The sequence below is a fragment of the Lampetra fluviatilis genome, chromosome 33 (genome assembly GCF_964198595.1).
Source record: "Lampetra fluviatilis chromosome 33, kcLamFluv1.1, whole genome shotgun sequence".
Lineage (NCBI taxonomy): Eukaryota > Metazoa > Chordata > Hyperoartia > Petromyzontiformes > Petromyzontidae > Lampetra > Lampetra fluviatilis.
Window position 1 is genome coordinate 9412419 of NC_136307.1, and position 23347 is coordinate 9435765.

Consider the following 23347-nt stretch of genomic DNA (forward strand, 5'->3'; position numbering starts at 1 on the left):
CTGCCGGTGCCGCGGGAAGAATGGGGTTGGTGGGTGGGTTTGGGAGGGGGAGGAAGAAAACGTGAAAATAATAAAAACGATAACGCCAGCGAAGACAACAAAATAACAGCAAGCAGCACCAGCACTCACTCACACACACACACACTGACCCCCACTCACGCACTCACCATACTGAAGGTCACAAGATTCTTCTCTCGCACGTCTCCACTTTAGATTCCACTCCCATCACCTGTTTGCCCAATCTCTCATGAGCTTGCTCAATTCGAGAAAAGTATCGACTCTTTTCTATCACACACATTCAATTGTGCTGTTTATTGCTGGCGGCGTGGCATTTTGTGCCTTTACTCAGCAATGTTGATGAAAGTATAAATATACGGCCTCAAGATTAGATTTTTCGTACGGCACGTGTTTCAGCATTAGCGAGTCTGATGCCAGCATGTTCTGCTTCTATAGCGTCCAGAAGCACACTTTACCACGTACCCGATGCCACATTGAGGTTCGTTTTCATGCAGGAGTGGCCGATGACTCGGGACGTTACGATTGCGCCACTCTCCCCCCCCCCCCCCCTCCTGAGCGATCTGACGGATTGCCACAATTCAGGTGCTCAAAGATTGATCATAAAAATTTGCGCAAATTGTAATCGGTTCTTGCCCGCACGATTTAACGCGTTAGTCTTGAGCGCGAGGATCAATTTCAATCGATGAATACATCGATGCATCATGGTTAATCTACTGCTGGGAGGCTCCCTACACGAGCCGTTGCCATCTCTCACGCTTGCAAGAATCCATCTGCATTGTAAATATCCGTTCAGCGCTGACGCACGAGCCGATACCGTCGCTCTGTCTCTGCTGTGGAGAACCACTAATGATTTGAAAGGGGTTAATTTTTGGTTAGTAGCGACTATCCAAGAAGCTTTAAAAAGGAGGAAGCAAGGGTTAATCCAAACAGCTCCTATACGTACGCACCTCGGCTATGTACGCCGGGCAGGCATTTTGAGCTCTCGTAACGAGAAACAAAAGATTTTTACGTTATAGTCAAGCAAAGCCACCGTGTAGCACACGGGTAGCATCGCTGCGTTGATGCATTAAAATGTATGAGAGTGACATTACTCTCATACATGTCGTGCTAATGTTGCGTGCCCGCTTGACCGTGACATTCAAGTCCGTTGTCATCGGTATTAATGATGAGGTGTGAAGACTCGTGTTGGGACAGCCGGGCGGCATGCACTGGCCTCGGTGCGTTATCTGCCAGATAATAATTTTCGTTGTTTCGATTGCGTCAATTTAACCGGTTCCGACAATTCCCACAAGGCTGTGCTGCAAGCGAAGGATTCTACAGAGCAGCCAGATGGGAGTCACAGCTATGGCTGGGGGAGGGACTAAGCAAAAAGCGTGAAACAACATTCCCTCCCCTCCAGCTGAGTGACGATATTTAAATAAACGATTTAAGATCGATGATCGAGAACAGGTTCTTTATCCGGTCTCATCTGTACTCTCTTTCTCGGTCCAGGGGATGACCCGTCTCGTGTTCCATTTCGTTCATCCCATTAGCCTGAAAAAGAGCTTCCTAAAAATCCATTGCTTGCAACCAACCACAATGCGTCCCATTTAATTTCGACGTATTTTTTTCGTAATTTTTCCCAGTTTCATCCCAATTTTGGTATCGGCATCATATCATGTGACACAGAGCCTTCGTGTCGGAGAACGGCCCGCGGCGGCGGAGGTCAGAGCTAACTCCTCTGAGATCCCTTCAGGAGAACGCGCGTTCTCTACGTCACACGTGGCGTGTTCGACGATCGCCGGGGGCTTGCGCGGCGCGTAAATGCGCCACCTGCTTCTCAGTATATGAAATCCGGAGGAGAGATCTCGATTTATAGGAGAGATTGGTGAACGCGGTTCACGAGGACTGGAGTTTGCAAGACCTAACAATATATCGTCTGCGCAAAATCTGCGCTGGTCGTAAACAGTCCAATCGCACGTGCACCAATTGACCCGTGTATTAGTGAGCAACCTCAACAATCACGGTCGTTTTCGATTCAATGGATTGCGACTGCTTGGCAATTGCCGCCCGGTTCTCACAAGCGTGCGAGGGGAGCGCGGTGCGCAAGAGGAGCAAGGGCAGTGGGGTGGGGGAAGGGCGGCGCGATGGGATGGCGATGATCGCTTACGTGGAGTACAGCGAGTCGGACACCTCCGAGAGTGTGCCCGGGTGCTCCGACGAGGACAAGGACTTTTGGTGGCGCGTGCGCGCGGACACGACCGTCGGTAAGGGGGCGCCGGCGGCAGGCGAGGAGGAGGAGGAGGTGGTGGTGGAAGAGGCGGCCACGACAGAGGAGGCCCCGCCACCGCGATGCTGCGGAGACTCGGGCGCGCTGTGCCCAAGCAAGCGGCGGGATTTGTTTTTTAGCAGCGAGGATGAACGGTGCGAGTCGCGGTGGGAGCAGGGACATGAAACACACATGGGGGGGGTGGGGGGGGGGTGGGGGGGGGTCAGGGGGGGTTGGTGAGTCGTGGGTCACGTGAGATGTGGATTAAAAGGCAATGGACGCAAGGGATGGCTGCGGAGAGTCAGCTGCTGCAGGAGGGGTAAGTGGGTTATGCTGAAAGCCTTAAAAATTATAAAATAGGAACACGACATGATGGGCAAGGGGATGCAGAGATTTAACCAACTCGTGAAAACCTGAAAATTTATTTGCGCACTTTAACAGCCATAGGCGAGTCAATGCTGCACATGTTGGCTGAAGTACTCCTAATTTTGGTAAAAACGTGGCACAATCGTGCCTTTGGCAAATGCTCAGTTTCACCTGCTGTGTACAATGCCAATTCTACAGCTTACTTCCAAAGCAGTGAAGAGTGTCTCTGCATACCCCTTCCCATCAGTGGAAAACAGCCTATGGCAATGCAGTAGGCAATTTCCGCACAACTTATATTACTTACAACTCGTCCCTGCAACTCTGCGGGGAAACACACCTGCATAACGTCCTCTTGCATCGTTACCGCAGCCGCGAGTGCACATACGCACACACGTCAAGACGCACTGCGCATATCCGCGCATTTAAACATGTACAAACGAGCACGTGTACATATTTAAAGGCAATTGTTCGAATGCACCGCTGGCGCAAGACTACACAAGCCAGAGGGAGGCGCGACGCGGCACAAGCGACGCCCCCCCCCCCCCCCCCCCCGCGGAAACTCACCTGTTCTCCTTCCCGTTCTGTATCGAGGACGCGGTCTGGTCCAAAGGTTCATACGGGTTGCGTTGCGAGCGCCACCCTGAAGCCGCGTTGTTCTGCAACGGTGCGCACGAGGCAATACGGCGTCAGGAGCCGCGTGCTATCTCGCCAAGGCACCCGCCGCGGTGGTCGGTTGCGACACGCGACATGCGCGCGCATGCGTGCACGTGCGTGCGTGTCAGCAGTTCCGACGATACCGCTAGGTGACGTGACGTACCACAGTCGGCAAAGCGCGCACGAGAGACAGAGAGAGAGAGTCCTGCTGTATGCGTCGCTCTCCAGAGCCCAGGGCTTAATGTGAATTACAGCTGACAATTGGCTCAATGACCTCTGGCGGATGCTCTGGTGCACGGTGTAAGCGGTAAAGTGAAACCCAACCCGGCTGACGGTGCTTTATAAGAGTGCCCCGTCCGTATCTCGCCGTCTCGGACCCGATCGCCCTGAATGCGTCCAATCATTTGGGATCTCGGAAGTTAATCTGGGAGGTTGTGGTGCCTGGTTAGCGCTTGGGTTAACCAGATGTCATAGGCTTGGGCTGCGAGGTGGCAGCACACAACAGCGGTAAAACAACAGATTCTTGAATATATCTGTGCGGAGCTCTGAGTTATTATCCCTTAATTTATTTTCTCTCAAACGTACTTCAGGGTCTGTCCGCATGCCATACAATGCCAGTGGAGCCGGACCTTCTTGATAATAATTATTCGTTTCGAGGCGCGGCGACACTTTCCTGGGTAAACCAACGGCAAATCTCTCCAATGCACTTTTGGGATGTTGCGGCACGAGGTCCGACGTTTTTCTGCACCTGCTGGGAGCTTCCTCAAATACTGAAAGCGAAACGTCGGACATCTTGTCTATCCATCAAATATCTATAGCGCCTCGTCCGCACAGTGCTCGGCACTACAAACACCCCTTTCCAGAGCTTCTCCATCGACTCCACTCGCTTCCAGTGCAACAAGGCGTGCTACACAAAGCCGCTGTCTTCTGTTACCAAGCGCACACACATGCTGGGTCAAACGGCGTATTTAGCATCTGCCGTCTCATTCTACGTCCCATCGCGCAACCTCCGATCTGCCTGAAGAGGCGTCCTCATCATCCTTCTCCTTCTCAAGCCCTGTGTCGTGTCTCGAACCAGACGATGCGAACGTCACTTCTCTATCGTCTAAACTTCACTCTCCCACTCCGCTCTCAAAGCGCCACACATCGGCGGTGTCGTCCTTCTGTCAGAAAACTTCATGGACTTTTTCTCCTTCTTTAATTCGTTCTCCGACGCCACCGAAACGTCCTTTCAAGTTCAATTGCGCGCGCACTATACGTTTTCACAATGCGCTATACGTTGTTTAACGATGAGCAAACGACGCCGAACAATGGGCGGCACAACCCGGTAACCCGTCTTTAGGGCTACGCAGCACGGCGACCGCGGGAAACCCGACGGCGCGTTGCCGGGAGCGCTTACAGACGATGACGGTGTGGAGCCCTTTTTCCGCGGAGGGTTCTCCAAACGGCCTGCGTTGGACGGGTCGAACACCGTCGCCGGGCTGGGCGGTGTCCGCTCCGCCTTCCCCGAGGAGCCGCCGCCGCCTGCCTTGCGACTGTCGTCACCGTCGTTGCCGGCGGTGGACGGGCGCTTTCCATACGCCGGGACGGAGGACGGGCCGCCTGCTGTGGGACACGCAGAGGAGGAAGGCCGTCGTCATCGCCACCACCGCTTAAGGTTGGAAACCAGCGAAGGAGTTTCCCCCCCCCCGCCCACCCTCCGAGATCTACTTGCGTAGGAGGATAGGCTCAGGGAGGGTTCATGTACAGGTGCAGCCCTGCAATAGCTCGCTCACGCCACCATTAGCGGAACGTTCTCCCCGCGGTCGCTTGCATTTTTATCCGGGTCTTCCGGTTTCTCCCTCAACATTACAAAACATGCATTTAGAGTATCCATGGCCTGCTCTTCCAGAATGGCCTGCCCTCCTAGAAGGGATGACAATACCCACACTTTACCCCACCACACGCAAGCTTCCGTTTTACTAATTGTGATGTACCATTTATACACTTGCCACTTATGTTAGCGGTGAATGAAAATGTAACCAAAGTCACTGTGTTTGTAGCGCAGTGTGCAAACCACTGCACAGCCATTCCCTCGGACAAAAACAAAAAGAACTGGAGATCCCCTTATAGCCTTAACAGACTGTTGGGGCAAGTGTTGTGGTTTGGCATGGCTAGCACCACTCCTGGCCACCTTTGTTTCCCTAGTGGTGATGTATACACATCACACCAGATACTCACTTAACACTAAATCGACCTAGGGGGGGGGGGGGTCCAGGAACAGTTCAAATAACTGTCGCTGATGACGGCCATGAGCGAGAATCAATCGCAGTGCGCTAACCACTGTGCCACCATTTCTCCACGCTCGCGCACGCACACACAGACAACTCCAGTGCCTTGTGATCGTAAACGATCCCATGACACGCCTTGTAAGAGCACCCTACTGTGAGCTGGCGCCTCGCTCAAACTACCACGCTCCTCCTCAAACCACCGCCGTCATAAACCAGACAAGGCGTCCCTTGAGAAGGGGCGGGGGCGGGGGTAGTAATTCAACAGAGCCTCCTTGAACAAAGTCCATTATTAAGAGGAACCCACTCAGCGCAAAGGACATGAAATTTTCGCGACGATTCCCGCTCCTCTATCTCGATAATAAAATCAAGAGTTTCACTGAGCCTCTCCCTTGCACGAGGAAGACGATGCACGTTGTAAAAGGAAAATAGTGCAGCAACAGCACAAAATGCTTTGAAAGAGAGAATAAGGGCGACATTACAAAACGAATAAGGATAAAGTTGTAAGATAAAGATGTGATGTACAATCCGTGATTGGCTGTGGGAGGGAGTTACATAGTTTAGATCAATGAAACAACAATCATCATCAGCCAGTGTTGTATCCACTGCTGGACGTAGTCCTCCCCATGCCATCATCATAACGAGCTTTGATAAAATCCACTATATGATGAAGGCCTCTCCAAACTGTCACCGTGCCTTAAAATCCTGTGATGCCACAATCCACCTCATGCCTACCCATTAAATGAACTTCACCACTCCACCTAATTACACTGTGTAACAATTTTTTTTGTTTCTGGGTAGTAAGTGTTATTTCCTAATTGCTTATGCCTCAAAAGTGCAGAAAATGGATATTATTCCCCACAAACTTTGCTTTTGTGACCAGGACAGTGATATTTTGAAATTCACCTATTTTTCAATGAGAAAACGGGCGAATTTGTGTCTTTTCGTTCACATCAAGTCAGAAAAAAACAACATATGAATACAAATTTACATGTATTCATACTAAAGTAATACAAAAATTACTACAAAAGATTTAGACACAGGCGGAACTGGCCACAGCGGACCGAGTTCTCTGTGGGGAGGAACAATACTGCACATCAAATTAGGCCTTATGAAACAATTTGTCAGAGCTGTAGATAAGGAGTCGGCAGCCTTCAAGTACCTTCAAGACTTCTTCCCTAAGCTGTCTGAGGCAAAGGTCAAAGCCGGTGTCTTCGTCGGACCACAGATAAAGAAGATCCTGGAGTGCAATGAATTCTCCAAGAAGCTCACTAGTAAGGAGAAAGCGGCTTGGAACAGCTTTGCCGCAGTGGTTCGTGGCTTCCTGGGCAATCACAAGGCCGAAAACTATGTGGAGCTGGTTGAGACTCTGGTGAAGAACTTCGGCACAATGGGCTGTAGGATGTCCCTCAAAGTCCATATCCTTGATGCTCATCTTGATAAATTCAAGGAGAACATGGGAGCGTACTCGGAGGAGCAAGGCGAGCGCTTCCACCAGGATATACTGGACTTTGAACGCCGCTACCAAGGATAGTATGACGAGAACATGGGAGACAACATTTGGGGGCTGATTCGTGAAAGCGATTTACAGTATAATCGTAAATCTTGCAAAACGCCTCATTTATAAATCTTTTGTAGTAATTTTTGTATTACTTTAGTATAAATACATGTTAATTTTGATTCAAATGTTGTTTTTTTCTGACTTGATGTGAACGAAAAGACACAAATTTGCCCGTTTTCTCATAGAAAATAGGTAAATTTCAAATGATCACTGTCCTGATCACAAAAGCAAAGTTTGTGGGGAATAGGAATTTTCTATACTTTTTAGGCATAAGCAATTACGAAATAACACTTACTACCCAGGAACAAAAATTGTGTTACATAGTGTTATTAGTGGTCATCCTCTCGGGTGAGTTTAAAAAAAATTACTACATATTACTGCAATATTATCACCAGAAACAGTTCTCGGTTGAATCTTTTAATCCAGAGACTTTTAACAATGAATACCCCATTTTTTAAATGATACCGAAGACACAAGGTACACAAAGTATATTACAGGTAGGAACAACAGGTTCCACACTGCCCACCAGGGATTATTTGTCTGTCGTGTATAGAGGAATCGAAATCGAAACCGAACTAATTGCTTTTTGATTCGTCATCTCGATGATTACTTCCATTTCCGGCGTACCCACCCACACCCACCGCTGTCCAACCAAGTTCCTACCTGCCCACTCCGAAGGAACGTGTTTAGTTGACCGTTGTTCACGCTGAAGGTGCAGAGGGAGAGCAGTAGCTAGCACACTACACAACTGACTCAACAAGAGACGAAGAAAATTCCCAGCCACAGCGAACATGATCGCCGATTGATATCTGAACCGATGTTGGACCTGACCTTCCACCTCCACCAACCCACACTGACCGTAGGGGGAGGCCTTCATCCGGCAGTAAAAGGTAAAGGTGCAGCCCTGAAATTTGCTGGCTCGCAGCATTACCTACGGAAGGGCTATCGTTCAAGAGAGCTCCATATCATACTTGGCCTACTCTTCAACTCTCACTTGGAAGAGGTGGTAACTCCCACACACTTTACCCCGCTGCACGCGACCCTGCCGATCGACTAACTGTGGTGCAAGAATTGACACAGCTGGGTGGACAGATGGGGGTAGGAAGTGGGGAGATTTAAGAAACCTGAAGCAGTTGTTTAACACCATTGTTTAAACTGCCGGCTGGGAGACGGGCGACCTCTGGATTGCAAGTCCAGCGTGCCGCTATCCGCTACACTGTGCCAGGGTCCCAGCAGTGGCCATGCTAAAGTCTACTACGTGCTCAAGCGAAGTGAACCTGTCCTTTGGACGAGTGGCCACAGCTAGTAGCCGAGATAAGAGTAAGAACAACAACAGTCAGGGGAGGAGTAACAACTTCCTGTAAAGATTCTGTTGACAAGAAACCCCGGAGGCCAGGTCACTGCAAGGCACTGGAAGGCACAAACACCCCCTACCAAATTTGCGATAGTCTGCAACATTATGATTTATTTGCTGTAACTTTGTTATTTTTTTTTCACCAAGCTCCCTGCACGGGACATATTACATTCTTGTAATATAGCCGGTGGCAGAATGTTTTCTAACCCACGTCAACAAATAAAATCAACAAAAAATAGATAAATAATACAATCACCACTCCACATTCTTTGTGACAGACTGCAGATTATTATTCATTCTTCAGACCGGTTTGCAAGTGGCCTTTCGAGATAGGTGCGGTGGGATATGCCTGCGTTCCAGTGCTATTGAGCCAAGGGTTGGTGGATCACAGAATGATTCACCTGGACCATCCCTCCCCAGCACAATTTGATAAACTGTCAAAATCAACATGGTCAAAAAGTCTTCTTGGTTCTTTCGGTAAAGTCACGTAGAAGGGAAGTAATAAAATAATAAAAATAAAACATAATAAAATAAAATAATTATTTTATTTTATTATGTTTTATTTGTATTATTATTTTATTTCATTATGTTTTATTTTTATTATTTAATTACTTCCCTTCTACGTGACTTTACCGAAAGAACCAAGAAGATGAATCCCTGCAGTCACGAAAGCTTTAAATCGAAATGGTCAAGAAGAATGACAAGAGATTACAATACCTAGCATCTGACGTATGCCCTTGACCTTTAAAGCCAGATGAATATTTTATAGTAGGTTGTTTTTGCTTTTTGACCCAGGTTACCCTCGAAAATAAGATGCATCATCTGGTTAATCAAAATAAACTTGAAGCTTCCATAGCTGCATACCCTACTCTGCAACTGAATCCCTCAGTATCTGTTTCATGCACCTGTACCCAAAGGCCAGAAGCTTATTTTCTATTTGCTTGTTAAAATCCAGGTCTCTGACCTACAAACATATAAAAATAACTCCTGCCTCAACAGTCACAAAACTAAAACGGAACATCTCCCAAACTGGGAGCAGTGGCACAGTGCTCAGTGTCATCGTGCGATGAACCGGGATACCGGTGTTTGATTCCTGGCCACGGCTAACATCAATGGTGAATTATATCTGGACAGGTGCCGAGGTCCCCCTTCAATAACCCACACTGACCAACATGGGGGCCAAATAACCCCCATGATCTGGCATCAGGAGGCCCTCATCCAGCAGCGGACTGACAGAAAGCGCTGGAAATGTGTAACACTAATCAGATAATTTCTTCTGCCGATTGCGCTGTAGGCCGGGCACATGCCAACAATGAGCATGTCATTGAAAGTGGTTGCACATGTACACCATCACCACCAGCCATCGTCAATCCACTGCTGGTTGAAAGCCTCCCCAAACAGCCACCACCTCTCACGAGGATGTACACAAGCGTGACATTACCCCGCTTTCGGTGATGGTGCCCGGGAATGGGTACATGCCGGCCACACTACGTCACTGGATACGGCCGAACGACGTCATACACACGTGCCAAACATTATTCCCGTTCGTTTCTTCTTACGCCGCCGGCGCCACTAGCAGCGCGGCGGACGTTGGCGGTCACGCCGCCCCCGCCCCCCACCCCCTCTCACCGTGGCGGTGCTGCTTCTGCGCGGCTGACGAGCTGCGCTGCACCTTGCCGTGCGCCGCCGCCGCCGAGCCCGAGCTGCCGTTGTGCACGTCGCTGCTGGCGCGTGGCTTCATGGAGAGCGACTGCGTGCTGCCCGACTCGCTGCCGTCGCCCTGCGCGGGAGAACCGGCGTTATCACCGCCGCCGTTAACCGATTAACCGGAAGGCCGCGTGTTTATTTTTTTTGTTAAAAACAAAGAGCCGCAGGCCATGCACTTTATTGACGTTGACCGGAAAGGAGAGCTATCGAGTTCATTAACAATAACTAGTATCAAGAGCTATGCATTTCATTTACGTTAACTACAACTGAAAACTACGCCTTTCATTAACATTAACTACAACTGAAAGCTATGGGGTTCATTAACATAACCAGAAGCAAAAACTGCATTAATTTGGGAGAACTAGAAGTAGTGTCCTTGAAATACCAGGGTAATTCAGGTTAGGGGTGTCCCCAGTAACATATATATATTAGTTTTAACAAAGTGGAGTTATTTCCATTTAGAGCACATTAAAACCCATTTTGCACCTTGTAATGATATTTTTTTAATTAAGAAGGTTAATAAACATCACAGAACCACAAAAAAATCACGAGCCCATTTTGAAACGTGCAATGCAACACTGCAGTCGTTAGAATGCAGCACCCAACTGGGACTGCGACTGCGTGACGTTTTAGATGTATGTTATATGAACGTTTAACTTTTTTCGTACTGTACATAGCCAACCGTGCTGATCAAAGGTTTATGCGCGAGTTCGCATTGCATTGCACACCGTTCAGTTTTTGAGCTTTCCAGAGCGAGATTATGAAATTTTAATTGCAATTGTTTTAACATTTTCAGGGGGCATGGTATAGACGCCAACGTTACATTAAGGACACAATGTAGAATGGAAAGGGAAGCATTCCGTTACAACGGGAACTAGGAGGGCAACGTGATTTTGTCAGAAGTAGAACAGGACTGGAAATAAAAGTACAACCTATTTAAAGAACAATAAGATACTAATATAACATTATTGCACGGTTGAGGCCACAACACGGAGTTACAGTTTAACTGTACGTCACAGCTACGACGTGTTTATGAATTCTTCAAACGTACACATATTTAAATCTCATCTTGCAATCAATGTCCATAGGCCTACTCACTTTTATGATGAGACAATCTGATTTCTTAACTATAGGTGGAACTAAAACTTATATCATATAACAATTATCATGTATATTCCCCACCGTTATTGATCGTGAGCGGAAATCGAACTCGGGTCGCCAGGTTCAGAGCGGAATGCACCAACCACTACACAACTGCTCCCCCACAAGGTTCAACATACACAGCCAAGACAAACTTTGCACCTACCAAAGTACTGGGCGTGTGTGCGCGCGCGCGCACGCGCGGACGCGGGTCAGACTACGCAAACAACCTCTACACCACCACGGCGGCGTTTTGAGATACCGCTGCAGTTCGACGCTACACAAATCTAAAAACTTGCATCGTGTTTTCCATGGAGATGGCAAAGGTGGCTTGGGGGTGGCTTCATAATGGACGCACGCGTTTAGCCTCGCTTTACGCGGTAGATGCGTTCAAACAACAGGGCGCGGACAAAGCGAAACTTCACGACACAGCTGCCTGCCGTGTAGCGTGTACAGTACAGGACACACACGCAGTGCCGTCCCAAGCACCGACCGCATAACTCCATGTAAGTGAATTTAAACCACACAGCAGAGGTAAGTTTGGGTAGAAAAAGATTGGCCGCATTTACTGGGAAATGGCACAAACCAAACCCGTGTAAAGCGAGGGAAACCTCTATCAGAGCACCGAGCCGGAACTGCTAGGATCGCGAATTAAAATCTGGGCATCAGCCGCCCGAGACAAGCAGCGTTCTCACGAGTAGTCAAAAGTCAAAGTGATTTCCTGCTCATATGAGAATTTAAGCGGTGCTCATATTTTGTTCACAAACCTCAGCTGGTTGGGTAAATTCCACATTCCTATGACATGCGCTAGGCAATGCACAGGAATCCCACGGTTGACCTCCCCACAAAGGAGCATTAATTTAATCAACTCCAGAGGGATGATGAGCCAAGTCAAAAACCCAACCAAGATTTGAACTCGCAGACGCTCACTCTAAAGCGTAGCCAGCAGGCCAAATGAATGCAGCGAGTTGCGTGCATTATCTCCAGTTCTTATAAATGTTTTGGTGGGATTGCCATGCGACAGAAACTCTTTGCAGGGCCAATAAAAGTGTTTCACCGAGTGTAGATAAGCAGGCCTGTTCGGGCACTCTCTCTTGAGTTCGTTTACTGGCAGAAGGGAGTTGAACAATCCTCGCTACAAGGTTTAAAAATGTAAACATCTTCATCTCATATGATGCCAACAGCACAATTGCAATATAAATGGGAGCATGAAAACAATAACGAAATCAACTTCTACATCACCAAGAAGTGACGAGCAGGTGGCAGTGAAAATGCCAACAGGTGTGTGTGCGCATTTTCAGGCGAGCGCGGGAGAGCATTTGCATACGAGTGTGTGCGTGCGAGTATGTTTGGGAGTGTGTGGACCAGGCATGATTGCTGGCCACCCACCCCCTCGTATGCCGTGCCGGCCTTCTACGGTCTATCAGGACTATACGGGGGACTTTTGTCTATGGGAGCATGTGTGGGAGTCCATGTGCGTGTGTGCGCGAGTGTGCATGTGTGCGCGAGTGTGTGCGGGCATGGGTACGAGTGCGAGTGTGAGCATGCGAGCGAGCAAGGGTAGGCGAAGGCCGGTTGGGTCAATCCTCACCATTTCCTGCTTGCGTCCCAGGAGCAGATACGTGGCCGTGATGTCATCGTACTTCATCTCCGAGAGCGACTTGGTGATCTTTTCCCGCGCGAAGCCCATTCCCACCATGAAATCTGCGGAGACCAAGAGTGGTTCTCTCAACGGCGCAGGGGTTATTAGGGGGCGTTCGGGCCGCGCAGAGGTTACACGGTGGGCAGTGTAAAGTGTTGCCAAATTCTGATATTTTGTCACTAATTTTTGCCAACCTTTGGATTTCCTGAGCGACAAAATTATCTTACGAGTTTTTTGGCACAAGGACAGCTTTAGGAGCAATTCCAAGCATGTATTAAGTAACCTGCATCAGTTCACTACGTTTTAACACTTGGCAAATTGTCTAGCAGTGACAAATTGCGATGACTATATGATCCATCGAGTGCCATCTAGCGATTTATTTTTAGGTTAATTTGGCGACTTTCCACTCTGAAGCGGAGTTGGCGACGGTGACCTTGGCGGTTGCGCTGCCGATGGGGGGGGGGGGGGGGGGGAGACTTGCCTATCCGCTTCGTGTCACCGATGTCGAGCGAGGGCTCCAAGTACGGCTTCAGCTCGTCATCCTCATGGCCCACGTTCATCCAGCGGTCCTTCATGATTTGCTGAAGAAAGAAAAGGCAAAAGCACAATGACGGGGCAATGAACCCAATCTTCTCCCCATTTATGGACCCAGGAGTATTGAGGCCGGGCCTCAGTCCGTGGAGTTATCATACCCCCCACAGCCCCCCCCCCCCCCCACAGCCCCCCACTCCCCCCATGTAGTCTATGCCTTATACACTGGGTTCTTGTTTTGTTACAAAAAAAATATTAAAAAAAACAATGACAACAGTACAGACAACTTATAGACCGTGTCACTCTATGACTCCTGTCAAAGTGAAGTGCCTTAGATAACGTCCGTACAGGCCTTGGTTCTAGCTGTTTTCCATGGGTGATAATAAAGTGTAAGGGCTCTAAGTTAATCTATGGGTGCCAGGCTATGCTGCCATTACTAGCATGTAACATGTATGTATAACTTATTTCACACTGTGCGTAGCCAACCGTGCTAAATGGAGGTGCGGGGGAAGGACAACAAACTAAACAGAGCAGTTCTAAAGAAATTAGTTTTCAATTTTGATTTCAAAGTGCATAGCTCCAGTGGCTTCCTAATTTCGGAAGAGCATTCCAGACAGCCGCAGAAGCGCATCTGAAAGCACACGATGCGGTGACGGGCAGGTGCTTCTTTGACGCCACATAAGGTTTACAAAAAAATGCCCTCTGCCACAGTCCCTTTTGGCGACACAGAAGACTGTAGGAGTGGAGTGGTGGCGTAGTGGTTAGTGCACTGCGCTATGCACCTTAATAACATGAACTCTATTGGTCGGCCATGACTAACATCACCGACGAGTGAAATCAGAAACAGTTCTGGGCCCCCACAGAATCGGTGGTGAAGTCTGGTCAACCAACCCCCATTGCCATCACGGCAAGGGGAGGGGCCCTCATCTGGCAGTGGACTGGCAAAATGGTTATAAATTACAATATGTTAAATTATTAACGCGTGATTATTTGATTGAAAATAAACAATTGCGCACCATGTAACGGCGCTGCGCTTTAAAACACAAACATAAATGAAAACACATTTGCTGTTGTCGTGACTACCCCTTACCACTGGCGGATAAATTTAGCGCAAGTGTCATCCCCTTTTCCTCAAAGGTTTGCACTTCAAATGAGAGCCGTATTGGGATGCGGGGGGGAGGGGGGCTTCGTCTCAGGCTGAGAAAACAATAAACGCCACCTAATCCTCGCGAGCTACTTCACAAAGCAACGACAGTGCAACCAGCACTGATGACATAACGATTCATTCATACAAATTCACAAAACGCGAGTCATGATACCAACACCACGCCTTGAGTCACATGTGTAAGAATCAACTGTTTCCCCATTCATAAACACATTTTGTACGAAACTGGCCCGTGGAATTCCCACTGGCAAACATAAAAGAGAATGTGAGGTGGTGGGATGGCTCAGAGGTCAGGGCACTAAGCAGGCACTGCTGAGATGACCAGTTTTTTGGCCACCTGTAATTTAACCAAGTTTCTTCACTGTAGTGAAGTTTCTGGTCTCAACCCAGTCACCAACAACTGCACAAAAAGAAACATCAAGAAAAATTTCATCCTGCTTTTAATTGAGCTAAATTCCAGCTTCGAAAATTAAAATATCGGTTTCAATGCCATGAGCTAAACAGTACATTAAGAACGGATTCTGTATAAAACTAGGGTGGGGGGAAAGCTTTTTAAGTCTGAATTTTTTCTTAAAAACATTCTTCAATTGAAACGTGACTCCAAATTGTGACCCAGCATCGCTACAATTCACAAAGTGAGCGGGGGGGGGGGGGCAGTGGGGTTGGGGAATTCTATCACACGCATAGCAACCAACATCGATAGCGGATCGCTCAAGTCAAACTCTCTCAACGTTTCCTGCGAGCAAACATAAGAAGCCTGCGCACGTGTCACCGTGCGACACCACGGCGATAGTAAGCAGTCATTCCGTTGAGAACACAGGGAGGTGTGTGGGGGGGGCGTGTGGTCATAGATCGTTTCGCGAAGTACGTCGCCGACTCTGAGCCCGCGTAAGAGTCGTGTGAACCGCGTGGAGGCTGCCAGTGCTCGCACCTCGAGGCTGCCCCGTTTGAGAGGATGCAGCACCAGGAAGCGCTTGAGCAGGTTCTCGCAGTCGGTGGACATGTAGAAGGGGATGCGGTACTTCCCGCGCAGCACGCGCTCGCGCAGCTCCTGTCGGCACAGCCGGACAGCGGTGGCGTCAGCAGATTCACCGAGGTCACCCCACCCGACCACGCGCGCGCAGGGGTCAAAGAGTAATGCACGCACGGAACTCCATTTTCTGTACGAATACGGGCCATGTATTTTTGTTTACTTCGTCTCCACAAACTCGGCACAAAACGATACGCCATCGTACGCAGTTTATTTATACGTACCCGTCGGCCGCTTGAAATGTTACATTGCCAAAGAATCAAATCTCGAAATGGATTGATACCCAAATTGTGACAATGCGAGAATCGAACGAAAAAGCACCTGGGGCACGTGGAAAAAAAAAACGTGACAAACAACACGTGGCATGAACCGACCACACATCGGAGAGAGAACTCTACAGCACAACTGTGAATTACTAATCAAAACTTTTATTTTACTAGGTAAGGCCCCACTGAACTATATAGCTCTTTTTTATAAGCAACCTGGCCACAAATGATAGCTCAACGAAGTGGCTTGTCATCATGTGAAATTGTGTATCATTGAAATATTCAAAAGGCACGTTGATTCAAAATATGGAGGGAAAAACAGGATGACCCGGAGAGAGACGTGCAAACTCCAGATAAACACGCGTCAGGGTCAGAATCGCGCCACTGCGGAATACCTACGCAGCCGCCAAGAGTACTTTTGTAAAGCGTAAAAAAAGAGTATGCCGACTTGTCAGTGCCCCGCGTGTGTCACCGCGCATGCGAGTCTAAACACACCTTGAGGTTCTGGCCATCGAAGGGCAGCGACCCGCTGACGAGCGTGTAGAGGATCACTCCGAGGCTCCACACGTCCACCTCGGGCCCGTCGTACTTCTTGCCCTGGAAGAGCTCGGGCGCGGCGTACGGGGGGCTCCCGCAGAACGTGTCAAGCTTGCTGCCCAGCGTGAACTCGTTACTGAAGCCGAAGTCGGCGATCTTGATGTTCATGTCGGCGTCCAGAAGAAGGTTCTCCGCCTGCGGGGGGGGGGGGGGGGGCGAGATGGAGAAACCTCTCAAGAGATTGACCGATTATACCCACCACAGGGATTCCATGATTCGTCGTGACCTCGGGCAAAAGCGACGGCCACGGTGCAAGGAACGTTTATGGCAAAAGAGGTGGAGGACGTCCCGTGGTGGAAAAAGAGGACTGAAGGCATTGTTCTGGAGACGCTGACAGGAAGAGGGCTGACATGGATGCAATATCAACGGCTTGAGTATGGCAGAAATAGATGGAGGACTCTGCTATCTATGGGACCTTTTTGCCAGTATCAAAATGATGAAACAATAACAATAGGTTTTAACCTTTCTGGCAATAAAACGGATGTCAAGATGTTGAAACACCAAATAGATACCTTTTGCAAGGCATCAAGTCTGCATTAACCACACGTACTTGTGGCAAAACATGCAAAACAAACGTTTGTGTGGGCAATGGACCCAGTGGCCTCTGTAAAGGCTGGAAGGGAAAAAAAAAAGGGCTGCGATTCGATCTAAGTATCGATTATTTTGGTTGTGTACGTAATATAGCCAAAGTACAGTTCTGATAATTTAAAACTTGGTTTGAATGTCATGCGAGGAACAATCTTTCACGCAACATGGTGCATTGCTAGCTGCTACTATCTCAAGACATGACGCTGGAAGCACAATTGGAACATAATTGGGGAAAAAATGTGGAGAATTTTCCCGTAGAGGGGACTTGAAGAGGATTTTTTTAAAGATTTTGGGGGGAGGTAGTAAGGCAAAAGATAAAGCGAGGCGGCAGGGTGGTACACTGATAACATTTGTGCCTCACCAAAAGAAGGGTCTGGGTTCTATTCCAGACCAGGACACTTTTCTGCGTGGAGTTTGTACGTTCTCCCCATATTCCGTACGGGTTTCCTCGGGGTTCTCCGCACTGCTATGGCGAGATGTTAACTACCTCACCTGGTATGCAGGAGGTCTTTGGGTTTCATTCAAACCCTTGACGCCTCTTTATTTGGATTTTGCATGTTCTTGCCGTGGTCTCGTGCATTTTTCTCCGAGTCCTCTGGTTTTTCCCCTCCACGTTTAAAATCAACATGCGCTTTAAAGTATTTGGTTGCTATAGATTTCGTTGAGCTATCATTTGCGGCCAGGTCTCTTCTGAAAAAAAGCTATATAGCTTAGTCGGCCTTACTTGGTAAAAAAAAAATCAGTTCCTCCCATAGCTAAAAAAAAAAAACATGTAATGTGACCGGTATTGGCCAAAAACATCCAAATGCTGCAAAATGTCTCTGATATTACTCAATTGGAATTCCAAGTAGCAACATCGGCCCCTACCTCTGAAAACTTGGCTGGACCCTCCAGAAAAACCGCCTTCAGACTCAAGATTTTTGGAATCAAGAAGTCCATACGAAATAATACGAATAAAATAATGGTTCTGAATAGAAAGCAGGTAATAAACAGGCGGTGAGTCATAGCCAGAGGATACGAAGGCCTTGGAGCTTGGCCTTGACCACGGAGAAGGTTTGTGCGGTGTAGATAGCCAAGGGTGGCCGGTCAAATCTACACAAACAGGGGCGGCGGCGCAAGGAGGAATGACCTCCCACCAAGCGAAGATTGCCTGGGAGATTTGACAGGAGGCTCTAATTGCTGGAGCAAAGGGGCACACCAGGGGGGGTAAGCAAAAAGATATGGTCCAGCAGCGAAGGTGAGCGCGGGAGAATAAAAGCAGCGGGCTTGGACTGGCCCCGTCCGTACCTTCAGGTCTCGATGTACGATGTGCTTCTGATGACAGTACTGCACGGCTGAGACGATCTGCACACGAGATAAAATCCCGACGCGTGAGTCACTCACACGGTGACGTGGCTTCGTGAGTGTTCAGGCTGTGCAACTGGGCCAGGCCCCCGGGCACCAAGCTACAGGTTTCCCACACCCCCCCCCCAACCCGCATAATTTCTTGCATCAAGGCCCATGCCAGCCACGCTAAGCAACCGGTTACAATTAAGCCACATCAACACCTTTTGGTCAGAGTGACCATATCATGCTATTTTGTTTGCTGCGGTTGCACCCGATTCAAGAGCCGAATAACTCACAGGGCTATTCCAAATAAATGAAAAATGAAAACTGAAAATGTGGCCAGCATCCAGAGAATTAAAAAAACGATCATTGGACAGCAACTGGAAATGCAACAAATTTTCACAACTGATGCTATTGTTGCGAACGAACTTAAAGCTGTGCATTTTATGAATGGGAACTCGAATGAGAAGCGTGATATTTTTTTTGCAGAGCCTACATAGAACCGTGACCGAACGTTCAATCTCAGCAAGTCACAAGAACGGAACGGGAACGTGTGACACAACACCGAGTTGAGTTTAATTGAGTTTAATTGGTCTGCGTCATAAATGAGGTCCCTATAACATTCATTCATTGTACACACTGTACAAATCGAAACCAAACTTTCCGCTTTAGGCCTACCAGAATTATAATCAATTCTGGTAGGCCTAATCACTGTTATTATGAAATCCTCGAACAGTTTAACAATGGCTGGAACTAAGACTTATATTGGTCGAAGAGAATTGGAAGCGAAAATTTCTACAACCAGAATGAGAACTGAACAAAACGATGCTTCCATCACGGACAGAAATAACACTAAATTGATGCACACGGAACAGAGTAAAAACAGCAACTAATTAATTATCATGAAACTAAAAATAACACCGTGCCGAGTACATTATAACCGCAGCTTCCACCACCGTTGTGTGATTATGGCCTCACTACCTTAACGTGGTCACTCGCCAATACCTTAATGTGGAACTATAATAATGCTACACCCGGTATAACCAGCATTCAGTGCATTCACAGAACACTATTCCAATTAAACAATTTACCTACATTTGAACAAAACAAATTAGTTGGTGATACTGCAACAGCAGTGGTGCCCAAGCACAATCAAAACAAAACTTGGCGAGTTGGAATCATGAAAAGGGATTGTTAAAAGTATAGAAGGGTGATGATTCTGGCAATGAACCATTGCCCTAAACGTTGAATAAATTAAAACTGCATAGGCAATAAGGCCAAAACGCACGGCGAGGTTGCAAAGGGGGGCTTTCTCTTACCTGCCGAAACTTGGCCCGTGCCTCCTTTTCTTTCATCCGACCGTGTGCTACAAGGTAGTCAAACACCTCCCCTGTGCACGCAACAGACGGAAGTGGAGGAGGACGGGGGGGGGAGGCATTAGGATGGCAACTACAGCAGCATCAACAATCACAGCTGAACAGCAGGTGTCCATTGACAATTAAAAGTGCTGCAAGAAGCATGGAGCAGTGCACGCCTTGGAATTAGGCTTAGAGAGAGAAAGAGGAACACACGGATTAGAGAACATGTGCCAAGAGAGGTAAGTGGGCTTGGGCAGGACACTAATGATGGGAGTTGCAGCCAACTTAAGGCGACAAGCCCAAAAAGGTGTGTCCACCGCAAAAATTAACTCGGTCCATGCGCGAGATGGATTGTTGTACATCGCCGGACCGTGAGAGTAGGGCAGTCTGCTTGGAGAGAGGACTTCATCCAGCAGTGGATTTTATAATGGCCAACAATGATTGCAATGGTGAATGCTGCAAGGGGAGAATTTACTTTTATTCAATGTCATGTAAAATATTGTGAAAGGTAAAAATAGTGCACTGAAATGTTATTTGGAGATGCATGTAAGGTCAAAAGGTCACCATTGTCACTGCTGTTGATGGCACCAAACATCATCATTGCTTCCTTCCTTCTGATAGGGCTGTCAACTATTGCACATTCAACTTCTGCCTTCCAAAGAATGCTCTTACAGTCCTCCCCACCGTCTGACTTCACATCTTCCCCTCGATTACCGACCTTCGAGTGTCACTCCAATGCCCGTCTGAGTAACCTACCTTCCTTCATCCATCACAACTTCCTCTTATCGATCAAATTAACAAGTGGGCACTTTCTATTCTATTTGGCTCTTCCTTGGAGGTAATCTGCACAAGCCGATTTGCACTGCAGGTAATTATGTTTGCAATATTTTCAATTCCTTCAGTGAAAGTTGTATGGTTTTTAATTCCGATTTTGATTTGTGCTTTTTTACATCATACCGGCAATCCAAGTCACCCTTGCAAATGAGATGCATCCTGGTGTCCTGATTTCTCAGCTGGTTAAACAAAATAAAACTTGAAAATTCCAAGCTGCTTACCCTACTCTGCAATCGAATTCCTACCAGCTGTTTCTGCACCTGTCCTCAAAAGGCGATAAGCGTATTTCCTCGTTGCTTCGTTAAAACTCCAGTTGTGAGAACCACGCAGAAACAGACTGCTGCCTCCACAATGACAAGAAGAAAACAAACATGGCCTCAGTTTAACACGTAGGGTTTCGCGACCAATGTTATTCATAATCAACGTTTTTGGGTTTAGATTGCGTTATTTATAAATGTGTCGTAACCCTCCACCACCCGACACGGCCAATCAGTAAAAATGTGTCACGTTGACAAAAGACAAATAGTTCACTGCTTTAGCCCACCGGTGTGTTGAAGCCACAGTACTCAAATTGTAAATGTTGTGGCTTCAACACACCGGTGGGCTAAAGCAGTGAACTATTTGTCTTTTGTCAACGTGACACATTTTTACTGATTGGCCGTGTCGGGTGGTGGAGGGTTACGACACATTTATAAATAACGCGATCTAAACCCAAAAACGTTGATTATGAAAAAAATGGCCTCGTGTATACTGCTGAGGGTGGAGCGGTGGGACAGTTGTGACAGCGCTGCACTGTGAACCCAGCGACCAGAGTTCAATTCCCGGCCACAGCTAACATCAGTGACGAGTGGCATCTGAAGTGGTCCTAAGGTCCGCCCCCGCCCCCCCCCCTTATCAACCAACAGATGGGCACATATATAACTGACGTGACAAGGGAAGATAGGCAAGTTGATTGTCAAAAAACTGCCAATACTTGTGTGTTACTATTATATACACACACAGCTCGCAATGCAGTTTTAGGGGTTCCCCGTTGTGGTTTCTGTTACAAAATAAAAAAAATTGTCGAAGAAAACTGTTGTGGTTAAGGTTCAAAATGGAGGGGAAATAATTACACTGCTACGGCACTTTCAAAAAGTGGTTATAAACGAGACAAGATGAGAGATCAAATAAAACTTACTGTCGTAAAGTCTCGCAGCAAACGGATGACAGCAGCGGATCGGTGTGTACCGATGGTCAGCGGAAGTGTCCACAGTGAAAAATCTCACATTTGTTAATAACACTATGTGTGGCCTCAAAAGAAAATAATAATAAGTAACGTTTTGGGCAATTCCTCTTCTTCATATCATATAAATTACGTGTTTTGTAGGCCCATTTATGAGCTAATTGTTTGGAGATGTCACCTATGAAATATGTATTTCCTTTTAGGCCACAGTGTAATTGAGGCATGTGTTGATTTGTTTTATTATTTGTGCTTGTGCGCCAAGGCAGCAGCAGCATCACTAAATAATTTGTTCGCAACTAACAGAAGTTGGCTTTTGTTCAGTCACAAGGGCTCTCTCTTTATGATGGTATTACAATAACAACTTGCAGGTCACAATTGCAATAATCTACATTCTATTGGGGAGGAACTTTACAAGATGGTTAAAAACGGATTGACGTCAAATGACTAACCACCCGCAAAACCGGCCGAAGCTCAAGATAAAACCCGAACACTTTGTTGTTGTTGGCAGTGCCGCATTGGCAAAGTGCCAGAAATTCTGAACTGCACTGCATTTGCTGCCTATTATTCAAACGGATGGGGGGAGGGCAGAATCATCCAAATTAACATACACTCACAACAGATCGTATAGCACGAGAAAGGAAATGAATAAAGCACGGATAAATAGGCATCAAGTACACGGACAGCCCTTTGTTTTAATCCACTGCTGGACGAGGGACTCCGCGTGCCGTGCGGGTCAAGGAGGTTTATTTTGACCGCGATTCAGCATGCTGGTCGGTGCAGGTCGGTGAAGGCGAGGAACAGGGATGTGGGAATATAAATGTAGAGTACAACAATGGATTTTGCTGAATTGAGCTCTGCTGTCCACCATAGGTACTTAAAAGCCTACAACAACATCACATGCATGATGGTCGCGCATGCAATCAGTATCCAGGGCTTGAACCTGCTTGGCTATGGGATCTGATGAAACCGGGCAAAACTCAGGGTAATTTGGTGACAAGCAGCTACCCTGACTATCACCTTGTAAATAAGACTGCTGAATTAATTAACAATAACTCGTTTCTCTCAGGAAAGCCTCAGTGAATGTCCAAGGCGTTGCAGTGAATTGTTTGGACAATTCCAATCATGAGCGTTTGGCATGTGGGAGGAAATTCTAGTAGAAATAAAAATACCAACACACATGAGAGAATAACACTGAAAGCTCTGCACAGATGCATTTAAGAATCCAAGTTTCAACAACCCGCAGCCCAAGTTGCATTGCAAAGCAGTCTCCCATCCAAGTACAGCAGAAGCTGGATTTAAACACACCCCTTGGGAGCAAGACCATGTGTGCTTATATAAGAAGTAGTTTGTGAAGATCAGAAGTTGCCTGTCCCCCCCCCTCAAAAAAACATGGACAATGTAAGCAAGTGCTGCTTATATCAGAACTGTGCTTATACCAAGGTGTGTTTATGTTCAGCTTCTACTGCATTCCTA

The 23347-nt window shown here is 47.6% G+C and overlaps 1 protein-coding gene across 5 annotated transcripts in view; it reads right to left on the reverse strand.

Moving 5' to 3' along the window:
- LOC144944041 (MAP/microtubule affinity-regulating kinase 3-like) overlaps nt 1–23347 on the reverse strand; it is a 53546-nt gene that overhangs the window by 13006 nt on the left and 17193 nt on the right. For 3 of the 5 annotated variants that reach the window (XM_078872065.1, XM_078872064.1, XM_078872062.1), the window contains 10 exons: nt 19780–19850; nt 18422–18478; nt 16445–16681; nt 15585–15704; nt 13439–13538; nt 12907–13019; nt 10098–10248; nt 4686–4891; nt 3197–3288; nt 2168–2371 (listed from right to left, as the gene is read on the reverse strand). In XM_078872065.1, coding sequence (XP_078728191.1) covers nt 2168–2371; nt 3197–3288; nt 4686–4891; nt 10098–10248; nt 12907–13019; nt 13439–13538; nt 15585–15704; nt 16445–16681; nt 18422–18478; nt 19780–19850 — 1351 coding nt within the window. The remainder of the gene's footprint in view (nt 1–2167; nt 2372–3196; nt 3289–4685; nt 4892–10097; nt 10249–12906; nt 13020–13438; nt 13539–15584; nt 15705–16444; nt 16682–18421; nt 18479–19779; nt 19851–23347) is intronic. The other 2 variants (XM_078872063.1, XM_078872066.1) reach the window with 2 other exon arrangements.